The sequence below is a fragment of the Notolabrus celidotus genome, chromosome 9, assembly GCF_009762535.1.
Source record: "Notolabrus celidotus isolate fNotCel1 chromosome 9, fNotCel1.pri, whole genome shotgun sequence".
In the NCBI taxonomy this organism is placed as follows: Eukaryota; Metazoa; Chordata; class Actinopteri; order Labriformes; family Labridae; genus Notolabrus; species Notolabrus celidotus.
The window spans coordinates 7,258,554-7,281,975 of record NC_048280.1 but is presented as its reverse complement, the minus strand read 5'-3'; the positions used below and the strand labels follow the sequence as shown (position 1 = coordinate 7,281,975).

Sequence of the window (23,422 nt, the reverse complement as noted above, 5' to 3'; positions counted from 1 at the left end):
ATGTGATCTTAGTGTGCCGTAAAACCTCTTTGATAGCATTATATACCTCACTTGAGAATATGGATGTTCTAAAGTGACTTATATCACTGTGGATAACAATAGCAGAGCTAGTACCACCAGCCTTCGTTTCTCCTTGCAGGTTAACGTCAACATGCCTGTGCTGGCTACACAATGCTCCGGTAAAATGGTTATATATGCCAGTTTAACTAGACACAGACTACATACAGCTTTATCTTTATGCCATCTGTCATCTGTGCTTGTTTGCATCCGGAGGGAAGAGCATTATAGCAGTAAGGCAGTAGCCATTGATCGGACCAGTGTTTGTCGTCTAAGATCATAAAAATCTTAATAATTTGTTTAACGAAGTAGAAATTCTTGTGCTAACTAGCAAGGGTGGCAACCTATAATAACTAAAGCCTGATTTATACTTGTGCGTTGAATCAACGGCGTAGCCCACGCCAGAGGTCTACGGAATTGTATTTCCCACATTTACAGCACTTCTGGGATCGGCAACACATCGGACGTATATTTCATCTCCTCCTCTCTATTCTTCATGTAACCATGTCTGTATGATAAACAGCAACATGTATAAGCTGTAGATCATCATAACACACTCTAAGTGGCTGTGGAAAAGTAAACAGAGAACGTAGCGAAGTACAGTTGATGTCAAAATTATTAGCCCCCCTTGTGAAATCAGATAAAACCCTTGATTTCTCCATGAAAATGACCATTAAAAAGATGTGTTTATAGTTTATGTGTTTCCAAAATAACAAAGACAAATTTTCACTATGTTTGACTTGGATATTTTATTGATGCAATGAATTAAAACAAGAAAAGGTAAAAATGGCATGTCCAAAATTATTAGCCCCCTGGCCCTAAGTAGTCAATAGTGCGCCCGTTCTGAGCCATACCTGACAACAACCTCTTCAAATAGTTCTTTACAAGGTTGGCACATGTCTCTGGAGGGATTTTGGCCCATTTTTCCAATGAAAATTGTTCCAGCTGGTCCAAAATACATGATTTCTGAGCATGGACATTCACTTTGAGCACCTGCCACAGATTCCCAACAGGATTGGGATCTGGGCTCTGTACAGGCCACTCCAGGACCTTGGTTTTGGTGTCCTGTTTGACCAATTTTGACGTAAGCTTTGGATCATTGTCTTGCTGGAAGACCCAGCGCCGACCAAAGCCTAGACTAAGAGCAGAGTTCTTCACATTATCCCTCAAAATGTCAACATAACTTTCTTTTTTCATGATGACATGCACCAGAACAAGATTTCCGGTGCCTGAGGCTGCAAAACAGCCCCACAGTAAGATGCTCCCCCCACCATGTTTAATTCTGAGGACCGTGTTCTAAGGGTTGAAGAACTCTCCCTTTCTTGGCCAAACATGAACAACATCCATATACCCAAAAAGTTCCATCAGATCAAAGGATGGACTTCCAAAACTCATCTTTACCTTTCAAATGTTCTCGGGCAAACCTCAGTCTGTCTCTGATGTGCCGCTCTTTGAGTAAAGGGGTTCTTCTGGGACGATGGTCCTGAAGCCCACTATGATGAAGATCCCTCACAACTGTGTTCCTTCAAACATCAACTCCAATGGAGGTCAGGTCAGCAACAATCAAATTCACAGGGGGGCTAATAATTTTGACCACCCCATTTTTCACCATATTTGATATAAAGTTATCCTAAAAATGTATTTTACATTCCAAAATGTACCAAAGCTACTAAAGAACACTGGTGAATGTTTGCTTATATAAAGTTTTATCAATGATTCAAACATTGGGCGGAATTTAAGGAAAATTGTTCCACAATTCCTGGGGGGCTAATAATTTTGACGTCAAGTGTATGTGGTGCTGATCTCAGCGTCAGCCCCTGCTGCATAGCGGCGATGCAGAAGTATAAATAAGCCTTTAGTCTACCAAACGTGCACATCCCTAATACTCTACAATACTCCAAATCCACTACATAGCAGAATGCATGGGGATGATTATCAACCCAGACTGGCATGTGTATGATGTGAGATTTTACTTTTTGAGCCCAGAGAGAGCTGGTATTATTTTCATCTTAATTCCCTCCATGTGTCTATATTTTTACAGGTTGCGCCTCGACACGTACCTGCCTTAAGGTGTCAATAATTCTATTTTAATGTGTGCTTTTGTTGTGTTCCTTTGCTTTTATTATAAGGTGTAATGGCTTTTTATTTTTGTGCACACTGGTCAGAACACAGCATTTAACAGACGTGAATTTAATAAGCTCAGCAGAGAGACTGTAAAGCCCAGGCCATCGGGTAAGTGGCTAACAGTGTGAAGAAGCTGAGGGCCATTTAATTAGATCCTTTCCCTTCAGTTTTGCAGCTTCGGCTCCCTCAGTTGCTCACCTATTTGTTTGTAACTGCTACATAATTAATAACAGAGTAGTAGAGTTATTATGGAGGCTCCCGGGCTTCATCTAATGGTACAGTGAAGGTGGCATTTTGACAGTGGAACCTTTTTTTACCAATTATTTCAAGCCTATTCAAACCAACAGTTACAATTCATTCTGCAAGGTCGGCTAGGTGTCAATACTTTTATTTAACAGTCATCACAGGAAGCAAAGTAGAAAGCACTGACTAATGGATATGTTGTGTTCAGTGGAGCCTATTTCTAAATTTGGGAAACTTGTGACTCACTCAGTGCAGTCACTCTGAGGAAAATCCATTTAGAGCACGGTACTGAGAAATACTGCTTTCTTCTATCTAGTCTTAAAAAGAAAAATGAGTCTCTTTCTTGGTGCTTCTTCAGATGGCTATGACTCAATGTTAGAACTCTACTATCTGTGAGAGGCTGTCCAGGGCCTCTATGGTGACCTCCTGACTGTTCCTCTGGGACCGGTTTTGGAAAAATTCTCCTTAAATAAAGACTGGATCGCCATGAAATTTAATGCAGACATTCAGCTCCCACTAAAAATACATATTTGAATTCTGGTGATCCCCTAATATTCATCAATCATATATAAATATGTACTTATGATTTTATTCTTTAATGTTTTTAGAATTCTTTTTTTTGTTGTTGATTTTGTTTTTACTTTTGCTCAGTGCTGTTTTCTCTTTTGTTGTATGATTGTTTGTATGTAAGATTCTGTCCCAATTTTGAGAATGTTCATATGGCGATGTTTGGTGAAATCTTAAGGCACCAATGTACTTTGTTCAATTATTCTTAGACTTGTATGAATTTATCATAAACCACATGTGATACAATAAATCAATAATTTCAGAAAACAAAACAATAAAGATATCACCTGTTTTCTGAGTGAACAAGTGATAAATAATGACATTTCTCATGTGCATTGCATGGCAGCAAATTGTGACTTCATTTGAACTGTCTCACAGGTGAACTACCTGGTTTTCTCCTTTTCTTTTCATTCTTGTGTATCATTGTCCTTTTCAGGTTAAAGCTTATTCCTAAGCTTTGATGGGCTACAATCTTAAGACAGGCAAGTGAAACAGGATTTACCAGGGTTGCTGCACACTTTTTTAACTTCAATTTAAGACTTTTTAAGACCTTATTAAGACTCAACCTGTGGAAAACATGTATTTTTTTGCACATCAGAACAATCAGTAATTGATTCAGGTGTGGCCTATTTTATTTTAGATATACACTGTTACACATAAAGTTGTATAATTTTGTTTCCAACTTTATCCCCAATTTTGTTTATGGTTTAATTTTCTCAGTGATCAATCAAAGGCTTGGGCACACCTTCTCATTCAATGTTTTTTATTTATTGTAATTATTTTAAACATTTTAGATTAATACTGAAGACATCAAAACTATGAAATAATCTGGTTTTGCCATAATATGGATTACAACAGTAGTCCAATTGGTCTATCCATTGTGTACTAACCCTACCTCTGATCAACACAACTGATGGTCTCACACACATTAAGAAGGCAAGTCATTCTACAAATGAACTCTTGACAAGGCTCATGTTAATTAGAAACCATTCCAGGAGACCACTTCATGAAGCAGACTGAGAGAATACCAAGAGTGTGCAAAGCTGTCATGAAGGCAAAAGGGGGCTACTTTACAGAATCTGAAATATAAAACATGTTCTGGATTGTTTAACACTTTTTTTGTCAATCAAATAATTCCATATATTTTCTTTCATAGTTTTGATGTCTTCAGTATTAACCTACTACGTTGAAAATAGTTGAAATAAATATAAACCCTTGAATGAGAAGGTGTAACCAAACTTTTGACTGGTAGTGTATATCCAAGTCATCTCATACTTGTTGCCCCTGAAACCTAATTCTCTCTGATTTTTTAACTTGAAGCCAAATTTCCTTAAACTTGCATGTTGTCATTTTCAACTCCTTCACTTTGCTGTTTGTAAATAAGCTCTCACAAAATCTCTATTTTGCTTGATAGCATTTATTGAATATCATTATTCTTTTTATTTTATTTGCTAATTAAAGTGATAGTGTAGATGTGATATGGTATTTAGACATGTCTCTGTCTTGTCCCATCTAAAATTCAGGACCTCTCACCGTTAAAAGAGTAATAAAGACTTTTCATGAGCTCAAATGTTTCAAATCTAATTGAAGTATTTTTAAGGATCTGCATGAACCCTGGTTATGTAATATCAAGCCAAAGCTGCTACTAATTATCCCAAAATATATTCTATGTTTCAGATTGAAACTAAAAAAGCCTCTATTTGGCTTGTGGCTGTTTACATGGATTAAAAATCATCTAATCAGTGCAACATGCTGTGAGGTGGAAAGAAGAAAAACATCTACAAAACAAACTTATTTTGGACTTAAGTCTAAATCATTTCATAAGAAGATTTTCAAGTTACAGACTTGTTGAAGCAAGGCATGAAGAAAATGGTTCTCTCCTTCTGTCATTCATGCCTGTAAAATAACATATGGCTCCTCACTGTGTCTCTGAGTCCTCTGTGTTGTTTTGTCTGAGATACGACCTCAACTCCTACTAAAACCCATACCAAAGTAAGTCCCCTCTGAATTTCCATGCAGTGGCAGCTTGCTGAAATTCCCTGCCGACACCTTTTTGCAGCACTGCACCAGCTCAGAATACAAAGCAGGAGGCACTGAAGCCACTGCAGACTAACAGGTGTAATGTCTGCTCACTGAGTGTTAAAGTAACAAATCAACACTGAAGAGTTAACAAGGCTCTGAAATTGAATCATTCTGAAGACTCAATACTTACACATGATTTAGTCTATTTTTCTTAATTTGATGAAGCAGATGGATTAGGTACAACCTTTACAAAGTGCTATTCATAAAGCATTACTCATCAAAACAAACACCTTCCTTCCTGCTTAAATCAGCTTTAAACCGGTGCAGTCATGACTAATACTGAAGAAGGGCATAACAAGTGTTCACATCAGGTAAAGAGTACGTCTTTGTATCAATGAAAAACTGAAGCTTATGAAAAATAGTGTATTGGCGACTACTTTGATAGTTGATTAATCAGTCTTTTCTCACACAAAATGTCAAACATTACGTGAGTTTAGATTTAGGAGTTTTTTAGGGTTTGATTTTAAATCTCAAATTTTGTAGATGTAAAAATGACTTTTTGGAAAATATGATCAGTTCTTTAATTTTACATTATATAGCCAAGGCTATCACTGAATGTCACTCAAATGTTAAGAGCATAGACATATAGAGTTAAATACAATGTCAAAGATAATAACAAAGATGGGTTTTGATGTATCCATAAATGTAAAATTTTTGTCTATTTTGTGCATGATGATAAAAGACAAAACAGCAACCTCTGATCTTAAAATATGAAGCCTAAATAGAAGTGTTAAAAACTGCAGTTCATCGAGTGTCCACTTGAGGCTGGCTGCAGAAACACCAGAAACCACATACACGTCAATTCAAAAAAGACGATATTTACAGTAGAAATAAACGTTTACAGCCTGGGTCAAAAGAAAGTTTAGGTCTGAATAGCACATTTTTTTTATAACTTCTTACTTTTTAAGATATTAAACTTGTGATTTTGCCCAAATAAGGGCATAACTGACTTGATTGACAGGCGGGCACCCTGTAGCTGTTAGCGTAAAAGCTAAAGGCCCGCCTCTTTACCTCACACTAGCTTGGACAAAGTTTGGTTGAGTTCAGCATTTCCAATATGGCTCCCGCTGATGGACGGCTTCAAAACAGCGCTTCTGGAACAGAAGGGTGACATCACGGATACTACGCCCATTTATTATACAGTCTATGTATTAGACAAAAATGCACTACATGACACATAGATGTGTATCACACACATGAGGTGCTAAACTTTGGTATGTTGCAGCTGAATTTTGCAGTGTTATGAGATAGAATGTATCTAACGGTATCTGTAGTCAGGCCATATTCAAGTGTTTATATATTATAGACTTCACACTTATGTCACAGCGGCTTTATTTTAAAATGAGTGATACACATTGTTAATTGTTGTGATGCACTCAGACTGTTGGTTCTTATAAATTGAACATTAAGACTCTACTATCTGTGAAAGGCTGTCCAGTGCTTCCATTGGGATCTCGTGACTGTTCCTCTGGGACCAGTTTGTGGAAAAACTCTCCATAAATATTGACTGGTTCTCCATGATATTTAGTGCATTCAGCCCCCACTAAAAATATATATTTTGATAATTCTATGTGCGTTTCGACCGGTGGACCCTGGGTCTAAATTTAGTTCAGGGGTAGATAATCTCCCCCCTAAAAAGCCCCTGCAAGGTGGGTAGTACTTTTCAAAGGTCCCGGGGCTTTTGGGGGGCAGGGCCTGCAATGCTGAACGGGTTTGATTGTTAGATTAACTGCAGTGTTTTTATTCCACCCACCGTCCACAATAACATCACACACATCTGTGATTCACTTGATTTCTCTTTCTTTGATTTCTTCTTCTTTTTTGTGCTTATGTGTCCCATAAGCATGGGTGAAAAAGTTTGTAAGACTCAGTCAGAGCAGTTTGGCAAGTTTCACCACTTGTCCTATCTCTGACTTGTTTCATGAAGCAGCTTATGGCCTCCTGCTGTGATTGTAATGAGGTTAAAGTCATTTCTGCTGACTTTAAACAGATGAAAACATAGATAGGTTTCTGTTTCTTCACAGCATTAATGTAATCTCAGAGTTTGTCTTTTCTTTCTCTTTCTCTTTAAATATCAGGTTGGCATTATCATGATCAAAGATGACTGAAGGTGCCAAAGTAGATCCCACTGTGTGATAAACTCTAACGGGTGGTGAGGTTGACGGGGGCACAAAAACAACTCATGATGAGAACAGAAGAAGTCTCTCAGCAGCTGCACTGCTAAACAAGTAACTGTCTTCCCTTTACAACACCAACGTGCCACATAGTGGCTCTAATCAAAGTGGACTGCTGCTTAAATGAAAACAGATTGTGGCTTCATATTCTCTGCTGTTTCCTGAACGAGGGCGCTCACAGCAGGGAGCCTGAGTCTCAGGCTCATTTGCTGATTTTTCTGTATCCACACATGTTCTTTAAACCTAGGCTGGCTAAATTGGCATGGGATGTGCAAGTCTCTGAAGGCTCTTGGCCAAACCTTTGAGGTAGAGCTACGGTCTCACTAGACCTTGTCCGCCTGTCAAAACGCTGCACCTCACTCTCCCTATCATTTTCGTGTGGATTTCAGGGAGATGGGATCCTTCAACCAAAACGACTCGGATCGCTCGAGGTTTATTAAGACTGCTTCTTCCTGTGGAGGGATTTCCATTGCCGTCAGGTGAACTTGTTGTTTGATCCTCCACCAATAAATGAGTAAAAGATTTTATACAGGAGCACCTTTTCATACAGAGCTACGCAGCTTTAGCCTTTAAAGGCTGCTCTTTTAAGACACTTCTGACTGCATTTTCTTATCAGTTATTATCAAGCGGCAACCTCAGGCTGCAGGAATTGAAGCCAATGCGGAAGTGTTAAAAACTGCAGTTCATCGAGTGTCCGCTTGAGGCTGGCTCCGGGAGCATCGGAAACCCGTTACACACAATTACAACGTTACATTGTTACAATGTCATTTAGCAGACGCTTTTATCCAAAGCAATGTACATACGAGAACAAGAACAACACAAGCAAAGATCCAGACAAGAGGAAACAAGATCAGTTCGGGTAACAAAGTGCTTCAAGTCCATTTCGGTGCAGGTACTGCCAAGCAGTGTAAAGGCAATGCACAAAAGTAAGTAAGGATTTCTTTTCTTTTTTTTTTTTTTCAAAATAAGGAACATCTACAATGAAGCAACCAAACAATTTAAGACCTTCCATTATCATCATCAACAATTAACATCACCACAATAATGACCAAAGTACAAAGTGCTGGGTCACTCAAGAGCTGAACACAGATTCCCAGAGTAGAGCAGGACAGTGCGAGTCAATTGTAGCTGGACGACATGATCTGCCACTGGGGACAACAGTGGAGAACAGTCTAGCTAAGTGCATAGTGCTTCCTAAAGAGCTGGGTCTTTAGCTGTCTTTTGAAAGTAGAGAGGGACTCTGCAGATTGAATGGAGTTGGCCAATTCATTCCACCATTTAGGAACAACAGAAGAGAAGAGTCGAGCTAGTGATTTTGAGGCCTTGTGTGCTGGAAGCACTAGGCGCTTTTCAGAGGCTGAGTGTAGCGGACGAAAAGGGCAGTAGACCTGGATGAGGGGTTCCAGGTAAACTGGAGTGGTTTTGGTGACTGCTTTGTAAGTCAAGATTAGAGTTTTGTATCTGATGCGACCTGCAACTGGAAGCCAGTGTAGTGAGATGAGCAGGGGAGTGACATGAGCTGTCTTAGGCTGGTTGAAGACCAGACGTGCTTCTGCGTTCTGGATCATTTGCAGAGGTTTAACTGTGAATGCAGGGAGGCCTGCCAGTAGAGAGTCGCAGTAGTCAATGCATGACATTACTGGAGCTTGAACCAGAAGCTGTGTTGCGTGTTCTGTCAGGTAGGGTCTGATCCTCTCGATGTTATAGAGGGGAAAACGGCAGGACCGAGCAATCGAGGCAGCATGAACCTTGAAGGTTAGCATGACACCCAGATTTCGGGCAGACTTAGTGGGCATGAGGTTTTGTGATCCAAACTGGATATTGATCTGTGGGTCCATAGTGGGACTGACTGGAATGATAATAAGCTCAGTCTTGGACAGGTTGAGCTGTAGGTGATGTTCCCTCATCCATTTAGAAATGTCAGCAAGGCAGGATGAGATCTGAGCTGAGACAGTTGTGTCGTCAGGTGGAAAAGACAGGAAAAGCTGTGTATCATCTGCATAGCAGTGATAGGAAAAGCCATGGGAGCGGATCACTGCACCAAGTGATGTGGTGGATATTGAGAACAGGAGGGGACCAAGCACTGACCCTTGAGGTATCCCTGTTGATAAGCCATGCATATTGGACACTTCTCATCTCCATGATACTCTAAAATATCTCCCTGTGAGGTAGGACTTGACCCACTGGAGGGCAGACCCTGAGATACCAAGTGAGGAGAGTGTAGAGAGGAGGATTTGGTGGTTTACTGTGTCAAATTCACACAAATTTTAAAAAAGCCGATGTTTACAGCAGAAATAAACATGTTTACATCCTGGTACAAAAAACGAGTGGAGTCTGGATAGCTCATTTCTAGATCAGCACACCCTGTAGGGGGGGTGAATTTTTTCATAACGCGGCAATTTTGAAGATATTAAGATTACAAGTTTTCCATTATGAGAGGCACAGCTGACTTAATTGACAGGCGGGAACACTGTAGCTGTTGGCTAGGAGGCTCAAAGCCCGCCTCTTTACCTCACACCAGCTGGACAGAAGTTAGGTTGACTTCAACAATCCAATATGGCTCCCGCCGCTGATTGGCTTCAGAACAGCGCTTCAGAAACAGATGGGTGACGTCATGGAGACTACATCCAATATTATACAATTTGTATTATTCAAATAAAAGAGTTAAACTTAACTCTGAAATATATTGACTTATATACTAACCAGTACAGTTTGGTGGTACTATTATGTACAAACACCAGCAGAAGTTATTGCTACTGAGCCATACAGGCAACATGGCTATTTTTCTTGCCAGCATCTGTCTGGCTTCATCCACAGATGGCTCAAAACCCAAACTCTGGAGCCTATTATTCAAATTGATTTAAAGCCCAGCAAAGACTCTTCCTTCTCCAACAGCTCAAGAAGTTTAGAGTTAGGTTTCATCTCCTGCTCCGCTTCTACACAGCCATCGTCGAAAACATCCTCACTTCATCCATCACAGTCCGGTTTGGCACTCTCGACACACTCTCATGAAAGAAACTGCAGCGCATCATCAACAGGGCATCCAAAATTACTGGCTTCCCCCTTCCATCCCTTGAATCACTCCACCACAAACGGTCACTGCGCAGAGCTCGCAAGATCATCTCTGATCCCACTCACCCTGCACACTATGCCTTCCAGCTACTGCCCTCTGGGAGGCGCTACAGGACAATTGTCTCCAAAACAACCCGTTTTAAAAACAGTTTTATTCCTCTCGCAATCAACTTTATTAACTCTGAACTCTAAACACCAAGGATTAGGCATGGCCCTTGTATTTATTGTTGTTGAAATGTTTCGTCTACATGTACAATTATGTTTATATGTCTATTGTTAAATCTAATGTTGGAACCTGCAGCTGTACTGAAAACCAATTCCACCAGCTTGGCTGTGTGGTCATTAAAATAATCAATTTAGTCATTTTGACACATTTGACTTTTCTCTCCATCAAACTCTAACTAAGGGAGATAAATGCACATCTTTCTGTTTGAGTAACACATCTTCAAATTTGTAGGTGATGACCCTTCTTCCTACTTCAACACAGCTGTGCAAAGTTCCTGCGTGCATTATAGTTAGCAGCCCAGAGAAGCCATAACTTCATCAGTGGCATGACACACAGCTGTAATCCTGAGGACCCCTCACTGAAAACCCCCATCACTCAGCTGAACCTTTGATTAATGAGATTTTGGCAAAGCATATATTTGAGATTTTCTGCTGCCTGCAGATCTGCTGGGATACAAAGGGGCTGCTTTAGCAGAATTTTAGAGCAGTAACTTAAAAGGTTTCTTCCAGAGCACCTGGGCTCATACATTAGAGGCATTTCATGCAAGGCCCTGTAGTACTCAATAAAAGAGAAGGCGTCTTTGACTAAATTAGCTGGAGACAGAACTAGGTCTGTTTCCCTAACGGCTTGTCTCTGCTAGGATGAGCCTGAAAACCTGACTGAAACTTCTAAAACTTCTGAGTCTACAGTGCTTTTCTTTAGATCTTTGCGTTTGTAAATGCAGTCGCAGAATTGTAATGAATGATTCATGAAAAATAGTTGTTCTTTAGTCATGCTAACAATTAATGCACCGAAAATAAATTGTTCCAGAGCACATAGATGAATGGGTGGATGCATGACTTTCTTTCGCCTGATGATAAAATCATGAGCTCTTTAAGGTGCACTTACCTTGGCATGGACAGCGTAGGAGGCCAGCAGCACAGAGGCCTCGGGTGGACAGTGAATCTCCTCCTCCAGGATCTTCTTCTTCACCTGAGGAGTTACCAGATATAATCATGTACGAGACAAGAGCTGCTGTTGTTGCTTTGCATGTTTCCACCTGAGTAACAGAGCCGGCTTCATTGCAACCTACCTTTTCCAAAGCACAAAAATCAATTCAGAACAATTGCTTGTCCTGTGCCATTTGCTTATTTGTTAAATATGTGAGGGATGGTTTTTGTACTGCTGCAGACCTGTCATGATACCTGAATGCTGAATTTCAATATAATACCAGTATAAATCAAATTATAGTGATACCTATTTCAATACCACAACATGGCCTCCCAGGCACCCCAAAATGATTAGATAGAATATAGAAAATGAGAGAAAATAAGGACCAGGTGACTCTCTCTCCTCTGATCTGTCTTTATTAGATGCTTAAAGGACCTAACAGACCTCAGTATTTGCCAACCTGTGAATAACAAGAGTATGCAATGTTGTGGCTGTGATGGAGGGCAGAGCAGAGACACACACAGCAAACAGGACATAGCGCAACTTCAGCTACAAGAACACCAAATCTGGAACCATCCTGCACTTTTATCATGAGATGTCAGCGTGTTTACAAGTTCTTCAGAGTAACCCCTGTAAATCAATCAATCAAGGGATGGGCAGCGCTGTTGAATCCTCATCAACTCTTGAGTAAATCCAGTATGCCTTCATTGCAAGTCAGTCAGTGTCACACTAGTGCCACATGGTGGTGAGAAGTTTCCACGGCTCTCTCAAACTCTCTCCTCTTCATGATACAGATGTGTCAGCAGCGTCATGACGTTGATAACTTTGTTATAACACAACTGTCAGGCAGGACAAAAATGACAACGTCAAAGAAAACTGAATTTAACAGAAGACCAAGCAAAAAGTTTTGACATCCTTACGGCTGACAATTCTAGAAGGGCTGTGTTTAGAGGCGATGTGAGTTACAGCTCCTTTATATTGATTTCCTTTGGAAGATCAACATGACTTCAGTGGCATGAAGGGACTTGAATCAGATTGACAGCTCATCTTACTTGACTCAAACAGAATGAAAAAGGAAACTGAATACCTTAGAGAGAGGAGTGACAGTGCAGCATGAAACACAACTTTCTGAAAAGTGTCTCCTGACAGTCTGAACTTTTGACAGCTGTATTTGTCAAAGCACAGTGTTCAGGTTCTAGTTTTAAGAAGGCAAGGTTTCTAGGTAATATGTGATGCATAAACTTGCAGTGACTTCTTCTACAGTATGCTGGTACTCTCACATTTCAGAAAGTCTGGAAACAGGGCAACCTTTGCCAGATAAATACTGACAAGTATCACAGCCACACAGGGACCTATTAGATACTGAGCCAGGAGCTACAGTATGTACCCAAGCCAACATCAGTTCATGATCATGAGCTGCTCCCAGCCTGCTAGTCAGCAAAGCATAATAACATGCCAGAAAAGTGTGAGTCCCAGAAAAGCCCCAGATCATAATTAAAGGGTAGGGCTACCAATTTATATTTAATTCATGTTTTTCTCAGGACCCACAGGACAGCTGACTTTATGTGTGGGAATCCACTCCAGCCACTTAAGGCAGGTACACACTACAGGATGATCGGCTGATTTTAGTCCTGATCTCCCCCTTACGATCAAAGCCAGCAAAGGCCTGATTGTCTGATAAAAATAATAATAGTTTTTATTTATACAGCTTTTCAGGAACTCAAAGACACTACAACTGTTTAAATCAATACAATCAACGAACAAGGAACACAGATCAAACAAAACAAAACAACAATACAATCACAAATGAAAAGCTAACTTAAAAAGGTGAGTTTTTAAAAGAGATTTGAAAGCTGAAGGGTCAGAGCAGTTTTGGATATGGGAGGGGAGTGAGTTCCAGAGGGTGGGGGCGGCTACAGAGAAGGCTCTGTCCCCCCCAGGTTCAGTGCTTGGTTCTGTGAGGTGGGGACAGGAGGTGGGCATGTGAGGAACGCAGGTTACGGGAAGGAGTGTGATGGTGGAGGAGGTCAGTGAGGTAGGAAGGGGCGTGGTGGTGGTGGAGGGCTTTGTGGGTGAGGAGGAGGATTTTAAACTGTATGCGGTAGGTAGGGGACAGGGAGCCAATGAAGATGTTGGGTGATGTGGTCATAGGAGCGGGTGCAGGTGAGGAGGCGTGCAGTTCTGAATGTGTTGCATTTTGTGGAGGACTTTGGATGATGTGCCGTACAGGATGCTATTACAGTAATCTAAACGGGATGTGATGAATGCGTGGATAAGGGTTTCTGCGGCAGAGAAAGAGAGGAAGGGACGCAGGCGGGCTGTTTCGGAGGTGATGTCTGATGTTTGCAGACGACATCATGTCTGATTTTCCTGTGGCGTGGGGTGTGTTAAGAGTGATTTTGTCCGGTCTGAGCCGATCAGAAGGCTTCAGATGGTAAATAATGAACATGTTTAATATTTGCGACTAGAAACCTTGTAGTGTGGGGGATGCTTTGAGAGGAGCCGGGCACGCACAGTGTGTAATGTCACGTGTACCGGAGCAAAAGCCAATCAAGATGCAAGCTTGACTCTCAGCTGACTGTCATAAGAGGAAGTGAAAACAAACAAAAACATGGCGCCGGCGAAAACTCACCGCTGTAATGAATGCAACTCGAGCTGTAATGCATACAGTCTCTATGACTTTTTCCATAATTGTTTTTCTTTTTTTGTGTGTGTTTTTGGAAAGTAAGGGGTCGAAAACAATCATCATTGCTTCTTCCTGTTCGTCCACCATGTTTGTTTACACCGAAGTCACGTTTTACTACGCAAGTTTGGAATATTGAGCGTGAAGAACCTGATACTCTTCTGAAGAATCGGTTAGTGTGTGGTGTGCTCCGTAGTGCACACCACACACTATAAGATCAGAAGAGAGAGATCTTGTGCGATCTGTCTTTTGTTGTCATCAAGTGTGTGGTCTCTAAATGTGTGAAGGGTTGAAGAATCCTGTGATGTGTTCCAGCCATTAGAGTGACAAATTCCAGGTTTAGGCCTCCAGTTTGTAGCTTATGGAATACAAGCTTGAGGCTCAGTGTGTTGACTAAACTGTCAAGGATCACAGTAATAACATGGATCCCTAAAAATAAAGTGGCAATCCCTTTTAACAAGCTCCCTGCAGATTAAAGTGCTACGTCTCACCAGGTGTCGCAACCAGAGCTCCTTTACCTGTCACACAAACTGCATCATGAATCTGCAGAAGAGCTGCACGCACAATACAGTGTGAAAATACGCTTCAGCCCAAACTATGGAACCTTATCATGTGCAAAAGTAGCCCTGCTGTCTCCTCTTGTTTTTTAACTAACAAAGGTGAGGAACCTAAAGGTGACAGCCCTCTAATGGAGTCGAGCACAAGAGGCCGAAGCTGCAATCTGGTTTACAAATGAGACCATGTTGCTGCCAAGATTTCAGGCCGAGGGGAAGAAGACGTGTATGTGTCTGTTTGTGTAAGCGAGGGGTGTGTGTGTGTGAGAGTGTGTGTGTGTGTGTGTTTGTATCCGGGTCGGTGATCATTTCTGATAAGCACTAATCCAGCTGTCATGCTGGTGACACTATCTGAACAGAGGGCAGCTCCCGACATTATGTGAATTAATGAGAGCAGGGTAATAAGGAGACAGGCTACACATTTGTATTCTTCTCCTCTTGTAGCTGTGTACCACTTTAACTCAGCCATTTGTCAGCTTTAGTCTTCTTTCTTTTTTTTTATAGCAAGGCTTCCCCATGAAATAAAGGAATTGCTTCAACTACCTCTAAACGGATTACGGTCACAGAGAGACTTTTTATAAGTATTAAGTAGATTAAGTATTAAGTGTCTCCACCGAATGTTGAGGAACACAAGCTCTGCCGCGGCCAAATTACTAAACCAGCCACCACGGGATGGATATGACAGGAGACAAGAATCCCATGGAGGATATGTCATTAACAGGGCCAATAACTGAGCCCTTAAAGCCTGATTGGTAATTGATAAATGTGGCCGGTAGCATTGGCTGATGGGAGCCCACAGTAACAAATCTCCTCTCGAGTGGTGCGGCAGGGTTGGCAAGAATTCCCCGAGGAGTATTAAGTGAAGAGAAAGGGCAGCGGTAATATGTTGTGCATTGATTCCACATGGCTGCACACAATGAGCCCGGGACAAGAGTGTATTAGAGAGTGCTCTGCTCCACAACTTGTCAGAGTGTCTGTCTGTGGTCGCGTGCCCCCTGTTGGCACAGGATCAGATCTGTCAGGATGCTGCTGAACACACAGCCAAATGTGCTGCATGCCAGAACTTGGTATTCTAAATGTATACAAGTCTTTTAAATATGACAGGCAATTAAATTCTCACATATTCAATTTCAAGCATTCATTTTGACTCACTTAAAGTAAACACTGTTTGTCCTGTCAGCGGTTTATACGTGTACCCACAATGTTAACAAGCTCTTGGAAGAGTGTATCTTAACTCACTTGATTTGATATGTGACACACCCATACAGACTCTGTATGCACAGCAGTCTAGCCTGCAGTCAGTGTTAAAGCATTACAGTGATATCAGATAGACGTTTATTGTTGATTAATCATAGACAATCTGTCAGGATCTGACATGTTTCACGTCATATGACTGATATTGTAAGTCCTGTAAGTAAGTAAGTAAGTAAGTACATTTTATTTAGTATAGCACCTTTCACAGAATAAAATCACAAATTGCTTCACAGGAAAATATCCAACACATTAAAAGAAACAGACCATAGCATAAATAGAACATTAGTCTGAACACAGTGAGTCGAAGGCCTGTTTAAATAAATGTGTCTTCACAAGTTTTTTAAAGGCGACAACGGATATAGCTGAACGAACATTAACAGGAAGAGCGTTCCACAATGTTGGTGCCACAACTTCAAAAGCACGGTCACCTTTTGTTCTTAAATGAGCTCGAGGGACAACCAGCAAGCCCTGGTCAGAAGACCTGAGGGGCCTACTGGTAAGGTAGGGGTGGAGCAGGTCGGCGATGTATTCAGGAGCCTGACCATGCAGAGCTCTATACACGAAAACGAGAACTTTAAAATGGATCCTAAATTTAACTGGAAGCCAATGTAGGGAAGATAGAATCGGAGTGATGTGGGTTGTCCGGCTGGACTTGGTCAACAGCCTTGCAGCAGCGTTCTGGACTAATTGAAGACGATGGAGGGACGACTTACTGAGGCAGGTGAAAAGTGAATTACAATAGTCCAGTCGGGATGAAACAAAAGCATGAATGATCATTTCCAGTTCAGGATGTGACACAATAGACCTAAGTTTGGCAATGTTTTGTAAATGGAAGAAGCATGACCGGGACAACTGTTTTATGTGGTGATCAAAGTACATGGACTGATCGAATATAACTCAAGATTTCTGAGTTTAGACTGGACAGAAGAAGAGAGGGAACCAATACACTGAGCAACCCTGGAAGCTATAGTATCAGAACCAACAATAAGGACCTCCGTCTTGTCAGCATTTAGCTGCAGGAAGTTGTCTGCCATCCAGTCACTACCTGTGACGCGACTACACATCACAACTGTCTACCAGTCAGGGTATGGGAGGCAGACACCCTCTCTTCTGTCAAGAGCAGGCTCAAAAGCCTTCCTTTATGATAAAGCTTATAGTTAGAGCTGGCTCAGGCTTGGACCAGCTCTTAGTTATTCTTCTATAGGCTTAGACTGACGGGGGACTGACACACTTGGATGCTATCTCTCTCTTCTCTCTCTGCCTATCACTTACTTTAACCATAAACTGCATAATTAATGGACGTAGTATCCATGACGTCACCCATCTGTATCTGAAGCACTGTTTTGAAGCTGATTGTCGTGGGGTGCCATATTGGAAAGCCAACCTAACTGCTTTCGAGCTAGTGTGAAAGATGGAGTTCTGGTGACAGAGTGAGTGTTATGAGAGGAAAAACATTCAACCTAGTTTAGTGCAACCAGACAAGCCAGGAGACAAGTCTTATGATGACATAGTGACAATACTTGGCAATCACTACTTCCCAAAGCCACTGGTTATTGCTGAGAAATTCTGATTCCACAAGAGGAACCAGGACGGGTGAATCAGTTTCACAATTTGTAGCAGTACTGAAACGCTTCTCTGAACATTGTGAATTTGGACCATCCCTCAACGACACCATGCGTGACAGTAGGTTCCTCTGAGTCACTGCTGTGGACGGCCTGCAGCTACAGCTACAACTATCCAGCTCATCACTATCATCTCTCTCTCTCTTCATCTCCCTCTATCCTGCTTTCAAACCCCAACTCGGTCTCAGCAAATGTGTGTCTAACATTAGTCTAGTTCTGCTTGAGGTTTCTGCCTGTTAAAGGAAGTTTGTAACTTGCTAAATGCTGCAAAATGCTCTGCTCATGGTGGATTAAGATGAGATCAGATTGAGTCCTGTCTGTAAGATGGGACTGGATCTTATCCTGTCTTGATGTTGGGTCTTTGTTAATAATAGAACATAGTACGGTCTAGACCTGCTCTGTTTGGAAAGTGTCTTGAGATGATGTGATTTGACGCCATATAAATAAAGATTGATTGATTCATTGATCGACTGATGGTCAAATGACATATAATTCAGCCCTACTTCATGCATAATTTGTTTCTTTCCTGTTGAAGTCTTGAACGCAGGACCCCTCTGGCAGACATTGCCATCAAGGAACTGATTTTAGGAGGAAAAATAGCTGTCCACTCGTGAGAAAGCAATCCAAAGCATGTTGAATTTCGGGTTTTTCTATCAACCTCTTGCAGTTTCTACATGCAGTGAAAAAAAAATAGAGAATGTGTCTGTCCGTGTGAGTGCACTTCTTCAAAAGCATCTCAGAGACACAAATAAAACAGAAGGGAAGTCTCAAAGGTGATTATCTCCAGACTATGTCCAAAGACAAAAGAACAATCTGCATTTAATACAACAATGCTTACATTGATTCAGACCAATCCACCTTGGAATGGAGAGAACTAACCTCTCACAATAAGCTTAAATGAAAACAGCAGGTTAGTTTTACCTGTAGGAAGAACAGGTGCTGTGTGATGTCTTGCACAAGCTCCTCTTCTGCGTTTTCAGGGTAAAACTTGGCCAGGAAATGAAGTGTGATCGGTTCCTCTTTTGGTACCTCCTGATCCAGAACCTACGGCGAACAGACAAACCAAGGGAATCAATATTTGCACATTCTTTTTCATGCTTAGAACAATGTAATCAGTCAAGTTTGCATGCCTCATCTCATGGCTCTTATAGGACCAGTATAACACGAGAATCATTTACCTTTTTTTCCATTTTCAGCCAAGCAACTGTGTCCTTGATGTTGTAGCGGAGTCCAAAAAACCAGGTCTCCCTCAGTCCAAGAGTCCGGCACACCAAGTCAAAAAGGTCTTTACCTTTCCACTTGATCTGAAACACACACATTTTCAGTTATACATAAATTACACTGGAAAGAAGAAGAAGAGTAAATATGGGATTACTTTAGTAGAATTGATAATGAGAGAGGAGTGTTTATGCAGCTGAACCACAATGTAAAAATCACTGTATTAAAGGGTTGAAAATGTAACAATGAAGGCTTAAAATATTTGGTAAACTTCCCACCACTCACTGACTGCATCTTATCAACAAAATAACAGAAGCGAGACTCATGTGCCCATGACCTTTGAGGCTCTATACCAAGCGGCAACCAAGAATTGAAGCCAATGTATGAAGTGTTAAAAACTGCAGTTCCTCAAGTGTCCACTTGAGGCTTGCTCCGGAAGTACCGGAAACCACATACACACCAATTCAAAAAGCCAATTTTTACAGTAGAAATGAACATTTTTACAGCCTGGTACAAAAAACGAGTGTAGTCTGGATAGCTGATTTCTCGATCGTCACACACTGTAAGGGGGACGATTTTTTTTTCTAACGTGGCAATTTTGAAGATATTAAGATTACAAGTTTTCCATTATAAGAGGCACAGCTGACTTGATTGAGAGGCAGGAACAATGTAGCTGTTGGCTAGGAGGCTCAAAGCCCACCTTCAAAAAAAGAAGAAAAAAGAAAAAGCTGAACGCTGTGCATTCTGGGAAACAGAACTCAAGGAAGACTGGTCCAATGCATACTGTGAAATTTTCCCAAATCAGTATGACAGCCGGGTAGTTTTGGCATACTGCAGATTTTGCTCTTGTTCACATACTACATACTGAATTTTGGCCAACATCAGTACGTACTGCTAGCATAGTAGGCGTTTCAAAAACAGCCTACGTTTAGGACTGAAATGCTAGTGTGGCAGTATATGGAGGACCAAATAAATGAGTATCAATGTGAAAAAGAACAAAATGTATTTTTTAAGTGTATTTTATTTAGAAAGGGTACACATACTACACATTCGTAAGCAGTCTGTAGCAGGCCGTTTCAAAAACAGCCTTTGTCTCTGTTCTGTTCCAAAGCAGGGGGCGATGCATGTTCTCCTCATACAGCCGAGACATATCAGGCACATCATGTATCCAATTTAGACCCCTACTATCACAGGCCTCTCAGAAGGCTCAAAGCACAATCCCCTGCCAAGTGCATTCAAGGTTAGCGTGTTGTAAAAACCTGCAAGAAAACCATGCAGAGATACTGACAACCGACACTTAGTCTGCATCATTCAGCGCCCTAAAGTGCTATTTACAAACCAATAATTGATAACAATTACCACCCAAACTCAGAAATTAGAAACCTACAACCAACATGATGCCGCTGTGTGTAATTATCACTGCAAACTTTGGAGGGTTCCTCCCCTTTAAATACAGACATGATGACTGCAAGTCACTGTGGTGCCTTTCAGTTGTGGTGTAGCGTCTACTAAATCGTCATATTCTAAACCAGAGACACTATGGGAGAAGACACGTAGAAAACAGGGAATAAATCAGAGCTGTATTTTTAGTCACATGACAATTATAAAGTCTTATTCTGATTTAACATTCGCCACTGACTAAAAAGTATGTTTATGATTCTACTCCTGCATGAGAGAGATATAATGGAGAGAGTCTGTGTAGGGGACTCACTGTACCAACTGTGTTAGGTCATAGATAGCTGCTGCCATCTAGTGAGGAAAAAAATCAACTTTCATATGCAACCATCACCATATTTCAGCAGTTCTTACAGATGAATGAGGCATAGAGTATGGTATTATTGGGATAACAAGATATGGCAAGTGGTGACACAACAACTACAAGAGCGTGATACATGTGTGATGTTCAGAGTCACAGGAAATTTGCAAATTTAAACATGTGCATTTAGTTTCTATGCAACAAATACTTAAATTTTTCCCCAAATAAATGTAAACTTACCACGCTTGCTTACTTTAATTATTTTTACTTGCAATATTTATTTATTCCTGTATTTTTTATTTACTTATAGTGATCATTCAATACTTTCATTGTACTACCTCTATGTATTTTGGTGATTATTTTAATTATTTTGTCGTTTCTTACCTTTTTAATCTAGCTTTAAATTTGGAGTAATTTATTTTTAGCCCTGGACTGCATTATTATTATTATAATCATTGCTATAACATTTATTAACATCCTGAGTTAGTCACCTGTCATCATCTTTCTCTTCACTAAATGGCAGCTACTTTGTGACTTGTTACTATGTCTCTGTCTTCCCTGGTCATTGTTTATGAGTCACACCCAAAAACTATTGTAATCATCTCATATCTGAATCGCACTGATTGTTTTTCATACTGTATATATGTTTTTAATAGCCTGGTGAAGTTTTATTTGTGCAATAACTTACCTTACTATCTGTTCATAAGATATAAGTGTTTATATATCTGTAATATTTGCTATATTGTATTCTATTTTAACCTTTATTATTATTATTATTATTATTATTATATTTTTAACCATATTTAACTTTATTCATTTATCTATTTATTTCTTGGTTTATCTGATCTTTTTAACTTTACCTTATTTTTAACTTTTCTTTTATTCTTACTTCATTAATTTTACTGTATTGATTTTCTTTCATTTTCACCTTTATTATTATAATTATTATTGTTATATATTTAAAGTTATTCATTTATCTATTTATTTCTTGTATTCATGTGATCATTTTAACTTGACCTTATTTTTTTACTTTTCTTTTTACTCTTACTTACTTTATTAATTGCACTGTACTGATTGTATTTTATTTCTACCTTTATTATCATTATTATTATTATTATTGTTATATATTTAATGTTTTCTATTAATGTATTTATTTCTTGTATTTATCTGATATTTTTAACCTTACCATATTTTTAACTATTCTTTCTACTCTTACTTGTTTTATTAATTTGGCTGTATTATTTTTTTTAATTTTAAGTACTTTATTTATGATCATGCCTTTTATAATTTGACCATTGCTGTTGTTTTCTGTCCCTGTTCTTTTGTGAAGCACTTTGGGCTTCACGCTTGTATGTATGAAAGGTGCTGTATAAATAAAGGGAAGTTAAGTTGATCCTATGATCATTTATCCTGTTTTATGCATACATTTGCTCTTATTTCTAACCCCTTTCCTCGGCATCATCAGTGACTTATGAGAGGATGTAAATAAATAAGAGAAATGGATGGATACACACCTCGCAGCTGAACTCCATGTCTGACTCCATTGTGCAGATCCTCACGTTAAAGGTCCTGGCTTGTCTTCTCATCAGTGAGTTCAATCGCATTTTCGCTGCTAAGGCACTGGCCATGGCGAATAGTTTATAAACTCACAATGTAATCCACAAAAGTCTTTAATGTCCACAGATGTAGTGCACTGTCAGCGCAGCATGGCACAGCTTAGTTAATAAACTATATAGACAGTTTTGCACGTGACGATCCACCTGTATGAGCGATCAGTAAATGGATCAGTCAAAGTAAACATGAAGGTTTATGGATGTCCTGCACTTTATTTTAGTGGGTGATTTGCACACCACCAAAGAGTAAAGTTGAAAGATCCACTAAAGTATTAAATAATAAACAGTGAACCAATTGGCTTCCTGCTAACTTTAGCTTGCCTTTACAAACTAAGTCACTTAATATTACACATAAAAAACAAACCCCTATATTGTGTTAGCGTTACAGCTTCTTCTTCCTGATAGTTTTTAACACTTCGGATGTTGTCCATAAACTATCCTGGGAAAGACGCGCTGGCTAGCTGCTGCTAACTATTTGTAGCTCCCTCATCTGGAAAGCCATGATGCCTTCACGTGCTGTATAGAATGTTGTAATAATATTTGAGTGACCTTAAACATTTTCTGGCTTCTCAAAAAACAATGATTTTAAAAACAAATTAGATTGAGATTATTTAACAATCAAGAAACACATTTCTTTAATTCATATGTGTGCTTTATTTAAACATTTGTTTATGATTTGTGATATGTTACATTAACTACACAGTCTTTTTCAGACAAAATATCACCTGCAAATTATTTGTTTGTAATATAATAATAATAATAATAATAATAATAATAATAATAATAATAAAAATAATAATAATAATAATAACTTTGATTTGATTTGATGTCTTTATTTCGAACATGAAAAAGTAAGATAGAAAAAAAACATACAAGTAAAAAAGAAGAAATAGTTATAAAAAAAAATTAGATTGAGATTATTCAACAATCAAAAAACATATTTGTTTGATTCATCTGTGCTTTATTTAAACATTTGTTTATGATTTGTTATATGTTACATTAACTACAGCGTCTTTTTCAGACAAAATATCACCTAAAAAATATTTGTTTGTAATAATAATAATAATAATAATAATAACTTTGATTTGATTTGATTTGATGTCTTTATTTCGAACAAGTAAAAATAAAAATAAAAACACACAAGTAAAAAGAAGAAATATTTATACAAAAAAAAAAATCATCAGTTCCATTAGAAAGCACTGAAACATTTTACTTTACATGTGCGAAAAGGAGTAGTAAGAAGTTAA

At 39.6% G+C, this 23,422-nt stretch overlaps 1 protein-coding gene across 1 annotated transcript in view; it reads right to left on the bottom strand.

Annotated features, from left to right (window-relative positions):
• Positions 1-22,671, bottom strand: part of nf2a (neurofibromin 2a (merlin)) — a 52,262-nt gene extending 29,591 nt beyond the window's left edge. The window contains exons 1-4 of the mRNA XM_034691935.1: positions 22,077-22,671; positions 18,767-18,892; positions 18,510-18,632; positions 11,434-11,517 (exon numbers count right to left, since the gene is read on the bottom strand). Of these exons, the coding sequence (XP_034547826.1) occupies positions 11,434-11,517; positions 18,510-18,632; positions 18,767-18,892; positions 22,077-22,190 (447 nt within the window). The 5' untranslated portion in view covers positions 22,191-22,671. The remainder of the gene's footprint in view (positions 1-11,433; positions 11,518-18,509; positions 18,633-18,766; positions 18,893-22,076) is intronic.
• Positions 22,672-23,422: the final 751 nt, after the last annotated feature.